The sequence below is a fragment of the Anser anser genome, assembly GCF_964211835.1.
Source record: "Anser anser genome assembly, chromosome: 3".
In the NCBI taxonomy this organism is placed as follows: Eukaryota; Metazoa; Chordata; class Aves; order Anseriformes; family Anatidae; genus Anser; species Anser anser.
Genome location: NC_139722.1, coordinates 60,699,188 through 60,712,273, shown reverse-complemented (window position 1 = coordinate 60,712,273; position 13,086 = coordinate 60,699,188). Strand labels below are relative to the sequence as shown.

The following is a 13,086-nucleotide window of genomic DNA, read 5'->3' as shown; positions in this document are numbered from 1 at the left end:
AAGAGTAACTATTCTATTGTGTCAAATCCATTCAGATGTTTTGCATAATCACCAAAATTTTTGAATCATTGCTCCAAAATATGGGTTGATTTTTTAATGGGACTATGAGAAGTTGATTTAGAAGTGTCGGAATTTCAGACATTTTGGAGTACCATAAGCCACCCACAACCAGAAGCCTCGGACCACTAGCTTGTTTTGAAAACAGCAATGTATGAAATTCCATCTTTTTTTATATATATATTATTATTATTGTTATTTTTGCATTTTCAGCTGTGGTTTGTGTGCATTTAAAGCTACAGCGATTTCTCTCCAAACGATATACTATTTTCATATTCCTTACAGGTAATGAATTTCTCATAAATTCAGGCCTAAGACCTGTATGTAAAGTGCATGTGGCAGGTTTCAGTGTTGTAGGGAATTATCAAGGTTTAGCAGATGCTAGCGAGTTCAGGGAGATAGGCACCTCTGCTCCTGGTGCTACCCTACCGAGGGTGCCCCTAGGTGTTGATAGGAGCTGGGGAGAGATGACAAAGCGATGATGTCTCTGTTGTTCCTTAATGAGTCACTTAATTACGATGCTTTAGCCTGATTACAGGTAGTGGCCTAACACCTAATTGAAACAGGGAGCAGCCCAGCCCAGCCCAGCTCTATGCTCTGTCCGTTCGCAGAAAACAGGACATCCCACAGACATACAAAAGTTTAATTTCCACCAGTTTGTTCCATATCCAGCGCTCGGTGGTGTGCTTTGTCTTAGCTGTGTGCTGGCTGTTCTCTTATGCACTTTAGCCTACAGCAAGGAAATCCGTGCATATGGGATATTGGCTACACATTACTAGTAAACACAAAGTCTTTTATAAATGTTTAACAAATTACCTAGCCACTGCAACACCATCTTGCTAGTAGAAGGCAACAAGAAGTTTGTTCACACCTGTGGAAAATGAAATAAAAAACCTTTTACCTAGTTTTTGAATTCCTTTTCTGTCCCCCATCAGAATGAACGACATAAATCCAGATTTTGTTGTCAGGGGGGTGCGAGAAGGTTAGAGAGTTAGGTTGCTGATCCAGCTGGGAGCTTGTTATATTGAGAGGATACCGACACGGAGTAACCTCCCCAGGGTACGTAATTCAGCTCGTGTTCCATGCAGATGGGGTGCCAAGAGCAGGAAGGGTTGTGGGATGAACCATGATTTGGTTGGATATCAGGTTGGAAATGAGGAGACATTTCTTCTCAGAAAGAGCAGTCAGGCATTGGAACGGGTTGCTCAGGGAGGTGGTGGAGTCACCATCCCTGGGGGTGTTCAAGGAAAGGTTGGACATAGTGCATAGGGACATGGTTTAGTGGGTGACATTGGTGGTAGGGGGACAGTTGAACCAGATGATCTTGGAGGTCTTTTCCAACCTCAATGGTTATACGATTCTGTGATATTGCCTCTGAAATGCTAAGGCACAGGACAGGCTGCTGGGCAACACAATCTGTAAAGCTCCTCTGTCTTGATGCAAGGCCAAAGTTTCTCCAAGAAGAGCAAGATGGAAACGTTCCACCTATGCCTCCACTGGTGCCGTTTTCTCAGGCACATACGATGATTCAGCTGCTGTTAAACATTTGTTTAAAACACTTGACTTGGAGGGAAACAAAACAAAAACCAAAATCCTTGAGGTAGGCAACAACTGTTTTGTCCTAACCTACTCGATTAAGCTTGGAGACAAGAGCATGATGCTTGTTTTGTTGATGGATTTTTTGAAGCTGCACCCAGGAGAATAATGACATGGCCATGTAAATACACCTGAAGTTGGGCATTTACTGTTCCTGTGCACTCCTGTGTTTTTCTGAATAGATATCAAAGGCATGAACTAGCTCTGAGAGGAGAAATATATGGCTCTGTTGCATCTTCTGAAAATAGAAGCCCGCTGAAAGCAAGATATTAGTAAAAGTGGGGATACAAGTTCTCCACCACTCAGCACTTCAGTAAATATTTTGTCTGGAATTTGATTTATTACTTTATTTTCTTTTATCTTCTGGTCTTTTGAGATTTTTTTTTTCACTTGTCTTTTTTCCACCCCATTTCCTAAACACTCAAAAACTATTTTTACATTGTACAATGGAATCTACCTGCAATTTAATTGATCACTGTAAACAAAGTAACCACATGAAGGCTTTTATAAATCTTTCTAATTCTCTTACTGTGCATTTTATCTATTTGTCTTGCATTTTTCTTTTGCTGGGGGAGTGGGGAAGAAGGTATCTCTGCTTTTGCTTTCTGGTTGGCATACCAAGGAGTTACAAATTCTTCTTATGAAGTAATATACATTAATCACTGGAAGAAATATTTGGCACCACTGGGAACATAGGTAGAACAAACCTACCTAGCTATTCTTGAAGCAGCTTAACCCTGGCTCAAGTTAGGGTAGTTTTGGACCTCTCCTGTGCTGCCTTAAACCGAAGTACTAAATGTTTTGTTAATCTCAGACTAATATAAATAAGGACCAGGACACTTTTGGCAGTTCTTATGCTGAGTTTTGGCTCATGTAGGCTGATGCTTGAAATTACTTGCCTGAGGACAGAAAAACAAAATCAATTTTAGGAAAAAAAAAAAAGAGAAGTTTTCCCAATCCTGTGCTGGGAGCATTAGCAGAATTATTTAGCTTTCTTTTCCACACTGGCAGACTGGTATCTGCAGACATTGCCAAATTTCCAAATACTTTGAGTTAAGTTCATAGAGACTTCTCACTTCTCCTGGGAGAGAAAATTGGAGGGCAAGGTTTTTATTAGACCAGTTGGAAAAGCATACAAGCTTTACAGCAAAGAGTCTCTCATTTCTCTTGGTTGTGGTTGTTGTCCTTTCACTTCTTTTAAGAGTGCCTCCGTGAAAGGAAGCACTTAGTTGCAGTCATTCATGCAGTGCAATACTGGGAGCTGATTCACGGGCAGTGCCGCAACGAGCTACATCAGCAATGGCATTTCTGTGCAGCCGTAGCTCCTCAGGTGTGTGGGAGAATTCCTTCCCTTTCACCCCAATTTGTCCCAATCCCAATTTGGGGATTTTCACAGAATGTATCACTTCCTCCCTAGATGGAACTGCTTTTAAAATATGTACCTTTATGTATAAGTACCTTTTAAAAATGGTCGACTACGCTTCATATTTACTGATCTAAGACACATATAATTATATTTCTATTTGTCAGTCCATCTAAATGTCACACAATGCATACCCGGAGTTTAAATGCTTTTTACATAGGCATAACAGCAATTTTTATTTTGTTTTGTTTTGTTTTATTTTATTTATTTTCAGTAATTGCTATGTACTATTCTTCACAGCATTATTCACAGGTGCATGGTGCCACACGTGCACGTAATGTATCTGCATGCATTTCTTGCAGGACATGGGAAGGTCCTTACCCACTTGGCTTCAAATGTTTCTATACTAATTAAACATGGGGTGCCTGGTGCAGGAGCCTTTTTTGGGCAAGTGTTTTGTTTGAGGGAGATGATGTTGCTCTGAATGAAACCCAGCATCGCTGTTAGCTCCGAGTGATTTTTTTATTTTTTACGCTGTTAGCTCCGAGTGATTTTTTTATTTTTTATTTTTTTTACATTTCTTTCTTACAGAGCTTCAGTAGTTCATCGAGCAAGGCACAGCTTTCCCCTGAGTAGGCAGAGGCTGTTGCTTCATCTGTGACATGGTTTTTCTCTGCTTACAGTTCTGGGAATTCATGGGTGGAGTGTCTTCTGCAACAACAGGCACTGGTTTGTATCAAAAGATGTCTACATTTGTAATAAGTTTTTAGTGCTTTATAGATCTTGTGCTTTTTTCTCAAATGTTTGTGACATGAACAAGAACGACATTTTTACACAGTATTTTAGTATATGGGCAATGCCGTGTAACTGTGTGAGGCAAGATCATCTTCTATAATGTCAGTAAGAGATCTAAAGAGGGAAAGCACTCACTGAATCACTCTGTGATTGGTGTGGTGCCTGCCTTCTTCTGAAAGAGAAGAGGTGGGATTGGGTTCAGCCAGGAGAAGGTGGTGACCAGATGTTGCCTCCTGCTCCTGCCCACAGCATTGCTTCTAGGACAAGGATCAGGTTTAGAATGTGCTTTTGTACGAGTTTGGTCTCATTCTGATGAAAAAAGAAAAAAGAAAAAAAAAAAGAATTGTTTTGTCACTGAAGTGTCCTACTGTGAGATTTGGGGTTGCACTACTCTACCCATAAAGTGCCTCTTCTAACTCCTCTAGGAAAGTTTTATTACATTGGTATTGTTCTTAGGATTATAAATAGCAGCAAGTATGAAAAGGTTGGTTTTGTCACTGTATTTGTAGATCAAGCACGCCAGCTGTGCAAAACTGTTTGGATGGTTTGTTTTAATGGAAAAATATCTGCTGGAGGTTGGAAAGCAGCAGGCCTGCTATTCCCGCACTCCTCGTGTTCCAAATTCAGGCACTGCAATGGGATGAGCAGTGCCACTGGGCTCAGTTCAGTCACTGGAGGACAGGTTAGCATCCTCAGATGTTGGTGAAGGGTCACCAAGGCTTGTGAATAAAGCCTTCAGCAGCAGCTCTCCAGAGCTGTGAAGGCGCAGGCTGACCCTCGAGCGGCGTGGAGAGAAGTTCATTCGGTCCCACAGGGCACTGCAGGAACTCTAGTATTGTTTCTGTCCCAGCCCTCAGCCTCCAGAATGCCATTTTCCCCACAAAAGAAAATAAAGCCCAGCAGCAGTCTGGGGCTAGCTCCAGAGCCGTGGTGGAGCAGGGAAGCCCTGGCCATGGGCTCTGCAGGCACAGGATGCTGACCTGCATGCCAGGCTGCTGGGGGGCTGTCCCGCTCCGAGGCAGGGCTCCCTGCAGCTCGCCTGAAACACCAGACTTCCCTGTAGCATCTCCACTTTCATCAAACCCCTTGGAACAAACCTCTGGTCATCTTCTCTGCAGCATGCCCAAGTTACGAGGTGGTGCTGCTGTCTCGGCTTTTGGCTGAATTTACTGGAATGAGTTCAGCTGACCCAAAGCCTGGGTTCATGGGAGCCTGCTCTTTAGTTTCTTGTCTGCTCCTGTGTGGAACAGCCTGTGGGCAGCCTCCTCAGTGCTCACCTCACTCCACCTTCACTTTCCCCCTGGCCCTAGCATCCCTGCTGGCTGGGAGCCCTGCTTCTGCTCCCTGTGCCCATACTGGGCTGCGTGGGGTGCTCTCTACACAAGAATACCCTGTGTCATGTACAGGTTTCTGAGATGTCAGTATCGTTTCTACTAAACATCACAGGGTATGTTTAAATAAGTATTTTCCATTTTTTTTTCTGCACGAGTGGTGGCCGCTGTCACGGTTGCACGACGACAGCTCTCCTCCCAGACGTGCACCTCGCTCCGTCGGTCCGGGAGTGAGGTTGGTGCCTGAGCTCGTGGTGTCCACAGGACTGAAACTTTACCTCGGGGTTTCTGTTGTGTAAGAACAGAATAAACAGCCTAAAAGAAAAGGAAGCCACGTTTTGGGAAATAGCCTCCATTCAGAAAACATAAGCATATTTCGTGTAGCCGTGTAAGAGGTGGTTTTACAAAGGGCGTGTCCCCCACTCGAGTGCTGAGGCCACACCTGTGGCCTGCAGAAGTATCGTGCACTTGCAGCTCCTGCTTAGATTCACCCCCATCTCCTTGTAGCTGTTAGCTGGCTTTGAGACGAGAACCTAACAAGCCAATATTTCACCGTTTTCTATTTTGTGAGTTGCCCGAGTTTGCAGCGGTGAAGTTACCGCTGTAACGGGAAGAAAGGCCACGCCGATCTTTTCCCTTTGAAAATGATTTCCATTTCACCGGTACCTTTTTTTTTTTTTTCGTCCTAATTTCTTATGATGCTTTAGGTGAAAGTAATTTTTGGCGCTTATTTATTTATTTATTTATTTATTTTTCTAGGGGCGTTTAGTTCGATGTCTGGCTCACATGGCGGCGTGTGCTGCTGTTCGCCCCGGTGCTGTTCGTGTCAGCAGCCCGTAAGGGCGGCAGCCCTCACCCCCGGCCCGTGCGACTCCGGCCGGCTGCCAGGGAGCGCGCGTTTCGCTCCCGCTGAGCGCTGCCGGGCTCTCCCCGGTAAGTTTCACCTCGCACAAAGCACCTCCAGCAGCCCAGCGCCTTCCTCTCCAAGCGGACCCCGGGCTGCCCGCGCACCGCGGGGCTTCCCCCGTCGCGGGGGGGGGGGACGGGCGATGCCCAGGTGCTGCCGGCGGGGCTCGGCCCCGACGGGACCCCCACGGGTGGTGGGCACCGGGGGGCGAGCAGAGCGGCGGCGGCGGCCCCGGTGCGCGCACCCCCGACGGGGCCGGCCGGCCGGCGCGGTGCCGCCCGCAGCGGGGGCGGGGTGAGCGGGGCTCCCGGCCCCCCCCGGGCCGCCGGGGCAGCGCACACGCCTCGCACACTCACACGCGTGGCGAGAGGATGCGGCGGCTGCGCCCCTGGGCGCTGGTGCCGGTGCTGGGCGCCCTGCTCGCCGCCGGCTCCGGCTCCGGCTCCCCGTCGCGGAGCTACCCGCACAGCGCCCTGCTCGACGGGGCGGCCGCCTACCGCCTGCGCTGGGGCCGCCGCGGCAGCGCCCTCGCCTTCCGCCTGGAGGTGCGCACCCGCGGCTACGTGGGCTTCGGGCTCTCGGCCAGCGGCGGCATGGCCTCGGCAGACATCGTGGTGGGGGGCGTGGAGGGGGGACAGCCCTACCTGCAGGTAAGGACCGGCTCCTTCCCCGAGACGGCACCCCCCGCTCCGCTCCCCTGCCCTGCCCCGAGCCCCCTTTCCCCGCCAGCCTCCTTTCCCCGGCCCCCGGTTCTCCCGCAGCCCCCCGCTGCCGGCCTCCCCCTGCCTCCCGCACGGCTCCCCCGCTCCCCTCGCCCTGCTCGGCGCCGGCCTTTGGCTTGCTCCCTGCAGCCCCGCGGGGGCGAGGGCGGCTATAACGCCCCGGGCTGCCGATGGACGTGGCTCCGGGAACAGCCCCCGCTGGCCCCGGCCTTTGTCTTCCTCCTCTCCTCACCCGGAGATGCTCCGACCTTGCCACCGAAAAGGATTTAGGAGCGGCCGCCGGGACTCGCCACTTGTCCCTCGCCTGGCAAAGCGACCCCCGAGGAGCCCGGCCGTGTGAATCCCTAGATATTTTCCCCTAGCTGTCTAGGTGTTGCTGGGGACGTGGGCTCAGCCGGGGCTTGCAGCGAAACTCTGCTCCGAGAGGCACCGGGGGGGTGGGAGCCGGGGGAAGGGACCCTATCCTCCGGTCCCCCCCCTGAGCCCCAGCCTGGGGGGTTGCTGTGGGGCCAGGGAGCAGGGACAGCACGTCCCGTGGGACAGAGAGGGGAGCCAGGCTCGGCATGGCGACCTGTCACCCTCCTTGCCTGGATGACAACTTTTAGAGAGACAAACTAAGGGCAGAGGAATGCCCGGTACGGTCGAGGAGCTGTCTTTCCTCATTTTGTTGGAGCTAGCTGATCTTTGAAGTTGCTGCTTAAATTTTGAGAGTTTTCTTTTGTAAGAGTATGGATTTTTGCTAACTTTTCGCCATAAGAAAACCAAACAGTTAAGAATCTCTCCCTACTGTTTGTCAGGACTATAAAAGCAAACCTTTTCTGGAAAAAGAGTGCTTTTAGCATAAATGTATTTTTCCCCTATTAGTTTACTATATCAAGTTTAGGCAAATATTTGTCTTATTTAAGTTCAAACCAGTGATTTCCAGAATATTTTTTTCTCCTATTTCAAAGTGAAGATCATTTTTTCAGAAAGCCTCAGTCTAAATAAACCCCTAATAATAAGAAAACCCATTCTAGTCATCGCGCAGCATAGCTCTTAGAGGCGCAGAATGTGAGGCTTGCTGGAGCCCTACAGTTCAGAAGATACACCTACTAAGCATTGAAAGAAACCAAACTTTCTGTTTGGCTAAAATTTGGCTGTCCTCTTTGTGCAAAGCAAGCATTTCAGAAAGGCATCCAAACCTAGCGTAAAGGCGTCCAGTGACGGAGAATCCATCACTTCCCTTGGTAGTCTTTGGCAGTGGCAAGACTTTAGCCCTTCCTCATTTCCAGTATTTGTCTGGCCAGGTTCAGATTCCAGATATGCATTTTCTCTACCAGATTTAAAAGTCTACTTCCTCCACCCTGCCCCCATAAAATAATTTATATGCTGTAATCAAGTCACTCCTCAATTTTCTTTTGCATAAAATAAATAGATCGAGCTCTGTAAGTATCCCACTGCAGGTCATTTTCCCCAGCACTCAGTGCACTTTTGTGGCTCTTTTCAGCATCCCTCACAGGTTTTCAGCATCCTTAAAAATGCCGTGTATACAGAATTCCATTCTTCTTCCAAAGGCATCACATGGCAAATACAACATGCAGAGAAAGGGGAAAGACTGTAGCAAGTGCCTCCTGTCAGGGAACAGCTGATACTTTTCCTGAAACACTAATTTAACACATAAACATCTGCTATGCAAAGTGCTATGAGTTATTGTGTTACACTCTGGAGTAGATAAGGCACAGAAGAAATAACTTCTATCTGTTAAGCTTGCTGGAATTTTGGTGTTTTCACTATCCCCATTTCTTCTTCAGTTAGGCAGCAAAGCAAGTTTTATTTTTAAACTGGGAGGAGGTCTTTTAAAAAAGGTGGTCTGTTAAAGTATTTCTGTGCCTGCACTGAAAGAAGGAAAGGTGAGAAACAAAGAGGATGGGCTAAACGCTTTGAAGAAACAAAATTTGTCCAAAGGTTTTCTTCTGGACAGGCAACACAGACTGATATAAAACGAATACCTAGTTCCTGAATCCTGTTTTAATAGTGTCTAATTCTTTACTTAGACACACAGTTAAGATTTTAAAAACACTTCATTTATTAATTGTATATAATCGTTTACAGTTAGTTTTAGTTACTACTAAAAAGATTTTTTCATAGATAGTGGCCTTGGAAGTATGTGGTTTTATGCCTAGCTGCACACTATAAGATTTGTACACCATATAATGAAAGAACTTACTTTTCGGTTTTAGAAATATGTTTTTATTCCATGATCATCACTCGGAAAATGTGCATCGTGGTGTAAACTCTTAGAAGGGTCATTTTTTGGTTTCTTTGACAGTTTTGAGACGCTAGTTAGTGGCCTGATTTTTCGAAGTTGTTCTGAAACACCTTTATAACCTTTCAAGTGGGCATTAAAATTGCTAGTCTCTTAGGAGAATTTAGCTTTTTCCCCACCTTAAATCCTCTCTCCTCCTCTAAAAATAGAAAGTGTTCTCGGAGGGAAGAGTCCTCTTGTGGGAGCAGACGTGTAAATGCAGTTAGACTACCACCCTCTGTAAAGGAACTAACAGCAGATACTCCCTGGTTTGTGAGAGAGCAATGTACCGAGGTGGAGGAAAAGTTCCAGTTCATTTTCAGAGAGGAGAGAGAACATTTCCTCTGGCATTTATTCTTCATCCTCTCACAACAAATGGATGTGATTCCCGCCATCAGCAGGCAGTGCCTTTCCTTTAAAAAATCTGATGACTCAAAGTTCTGGATATCTGAAATTGGATTTTATTGGTTTTTAGATGTTCTGTGATCTTTGGTGTAGTGGGTTACTTGTTTTGCTTTGCTTTTCCATGTCTGAATTGTATTTAAGGAAAAGGAGGTCCGGCATAATGAGTAAAGACTGGAAAGATTCAAAAGACAGAATTTTAGTTTTCTCTAAGTATATTAAGGTAAAAAGTGTTACGATGCCATGTGAGAGATGTACTAGAGTAGCTTTTTGAAGAGGTTTTGAATGATCCTCAAATTACGCATTGATTATCGTAACACTTTGGGAAGTCAGTATTTGGAACAAGAACCTAGACGTCTTTGGGGAGGGCGTAGAAGGCATAGCGTGCATGCATGCGCGCATACATGCACAGCAGTGTTGTATTTTGAGGGAGCCACCTCCACCAAAAAGAGGCAGATCAGTGAGCACATAACTCTAGCACGTCCCTGAGAGCCCCGTGGTGCACAGCTGCAGACTATGCGCTGTTTGGGTGAGCATGTTTGAGAAAAAGTAGAAGATATCGATGGGGTCTGGTGTTGAAGAGCTGAGAGCTGCCTTTATCTCTGTAGGGAGGGGGTGGGCTTGGAAGAATAGCTTGTACTCAGCAAAATGTTCCCTGCAATATTGCTGTGGTCACTTGCAGCATGTGTTGCTCTTCATAAAAGTTTTTGGGACAGCTTCAGCTTTTGCATTTGGCATTCCTTCCTTCCTTCTTTGTGTGTGTGTGTGTGTGTATGCTTATGAATTGACACAGCATGCATTTTCATGCTAGACCCATGCCTTTTCCTTGGTCTCCACCCCTGTCTGGAATTGTGCATCCCCACCCGCAGCACGTAGCTGCCGAGAGCCCCATTTTGGGGAGAGTAATCCTCCTTGATGAATGGCTATTTTGTGCAAGTTATACAAGAGAGTTGCATTGTTAGAGTCTTCTGTTGAACTTGCACAAAAATAGTCCCTACTCAGGGTGAATAGGGACTGTGTGTCACTAAAAAGTACTTTATTATTCATTACAGCCTTGCTTGTTAACTGTCACCCAAACTAAAGAATATCTGTTATCAAATGTATCCCATGGAGTTAGCTTAATTGCTCACAGGGAAGTACTTGGAAGAGATTTTAAAGGACAGAAAACAGTGAGCATTCTCTGTACTTAACGATATGCTGCTTTTAAGTGCACTCATGCCAACAGCAACAAAAGAAGTGTTTAGAAAACAACTTGAAAGGCACCAAAAGAGAGATGCAAAGTGAGTGCCACACTGACATATCTCAGTCGGTGCTTTGTTGGAGGTATTTCATGCCTTCGGGCATTGTGGCAAAATCTCCAGATGACTAATGAGCCCTCTTGGCTTCAATGTGGGGCATAAAGAGACGCTACAGCGTACATCTCCACCGGCTGGGTGCTTTGTATTTCCCTTTCAGAGGTACAATAGTTAGGACAAGGAAGCAACAATTGGTGAACAGAAGATGAGAATAATTCTGGAGCTCTTGTGTTTTGCAGGCCTCAGGGGTCTGGTTTGCAAGCTGTTTTTTGTTTGTTTGTTTGTTTCCAAAATACCTGGTGTGTTGCTTGCAGATTGGATTTTGGCAACACCAAGGAAATTAAATGTTCTTACAGCTCCACAAAAATAAGTACCTCTTACAGTCAGAGCTTCACACCTGGAGCAATATGGAAAAGTAGCTACCATGAGTGACGCAAAGGCTTAAAATTATGGGATAATGGTTTCATTTTCCATGTAAGCAAGTATCTTAGAAATAGGAGAGGGACGAGGGGAGATTTTTGAAGGCACATATAGAAATGTTGGGAACAAGTCTCATTAATATTTGTGCTTCAAAATCCCTGCAGTGCTTTGAAAACTTCCTCATAATTGAAGTAATTAAAGTTATTAAAACAAGAAAACTTTTGCTGTTTAAATGGGCTCCTGTATAAGGAAAGTTTCTTGTGATAAAGTACAGTTGTGAGATTAGATCATGCAGTATCTCCTAGTTACGGTTTTCTTTCCCCTAAAACACATTGTGACATGTTTTGTCTAGTCTGTTTGTGTTAGGACAGCCTTTAATCTAGCTTCGTAGCTTCTGATATAGCTGGAGTATAACTTCTAAAATCAACATTTATTCTTGATGTAAAGGCTCCTTGGGACTGCTGCAGTCGAATGCTCCACGCTGATAAGCGATGCTATATTTTAACTTAAAACTGCTGATGCTTCATACACCTGTGTGTGGCAGCTAGAGAGCCCATCACGATTCAGTGCTTTTCATTTGTGTGTGTGGAAAGTGAAGTTTTTGTATCTTCCATGAGTGCCACAGAAACCAAGGGATGTCAGGTTGTTGGCTACTGGAAGGCAGCCCGGGGCAGCATCAGTCGAGGTACGAGAGAGACACTGAAGTGTATTCAAATGACTTATGGCTTAAATGAGCAAAGACACGTCTCTCAGTAAATAATTATTTCATGTGTAAAAAATGTTTTTTTTTTCAAATACAATATCTGTACGTGTACACACAAGTGCATGCATTATCTGTGTACGTAAATGCACAAATGGAAAATGTGTGTGTGTGCATTTAAAAAACAGACCCCCCCCCCCCCCTTGTTATTTGTTACAGATAAAAATGTTCCGTCCTTGTTACAGTTAGAAGTATACCTGAAGTAAACAAGCCACACTGACTCCAGTGTATCTCAGGCAGTGTAACTGGAACCGTACCAGGAGGAGATGCAGCTTGTCAGAGCTGTCCGTGTGACTAAGATCTGGGCTTCTCAGGAAGGAATGAATCATCTCATGCTAATCTGGTGTGTAGGTAAAAAAAAAAAAAAACACCCAGCAAATCAGTCCATTAGCTCTGAGCAGTCTGCTTACAGGGCAGCAGCTGAACTTACTGATCCCACTGACTTCAGGAACTTCTTGCAGCTGTTTGATCGCTGCCGCTGTACCTTTTCCTGTGGATATTTTTCCATTTGCAGGCCAATCCCAAGATTGGATCAGTCTAGTGGAATGCTCTCAAGGTGTTCCTACATGAAGCAGTGATGCTTTCATACTCCTACTACTTCATGTTAGTTTTCTGTGGGTGGGCTTTGCTTTTCACTGACATAGGAGTATAGTAAGATCTTTGCATTAAACTCAAGCTGAAATTATTTGGGGTTGAAAAAAGTTAGTTTGCTTATTTGTAAACTCATGCTTTGTTTACTTCTCGCCAAATACAATGTACAAACAGCTTTTTTTTTTTTTTTTTTGGTGGTAATATCCAGTGTGTGCTGGAACCATGAGCAGCAGGATTCCATCTGAATTAAATGCAACAATAAAAAAGAGAAATGTTAACCACAGTTATTTTTTTGGAAACCCAGAAAGACATAGCTTGGTGCTGATTTCAGACAGAAGTTTTGGTCGCTTCTTTTGCATACTGTGGCAATTTATCCACCCTATTTATACTAGGATAGATCTTCTCCTGTGCCAACTTTCATGTTGGTTGCAGCTTCCCAATTTCTTTGCCAGGCTTGTCTTCAGCCCCGGTCTCAGACATCAGATGGGTCGTCTGGGGATATTCAAAACTGCACGAGCTGCCTGCAGACCACAGGTTAGGACTAGTTGTGACAAAGCTTGATT

At 45.5% G+C, this 13,086-nt stretch overlaps 1 protein-coding gene across 1 annotated transcript in view; it reads left to right on the top strand.

The window, feature by feature from the left end:
- The first annotated feature begins 6,336 nt into the window (after window positions 1-6,336).
- MOXD1 (monooxygenase DBH like 1) overlaps window positions 6,337-13,086 on the top strand; it is a 53,325-nt gene continuing 46,575 nt past the window's right edge. Inside the window, exon 1 of the mRNA XM_083830704.1 lies at window positions 6,337-6,699. Coding sequence (XP_083686830.1) covers window positions 6,421-6,699 — 279 coding nt within the window. The 5' untranslated portion in view covers window positions 6,337-6,420. The remainder of the gene's footprint in view (window positions 6,700-13,086) is intronic.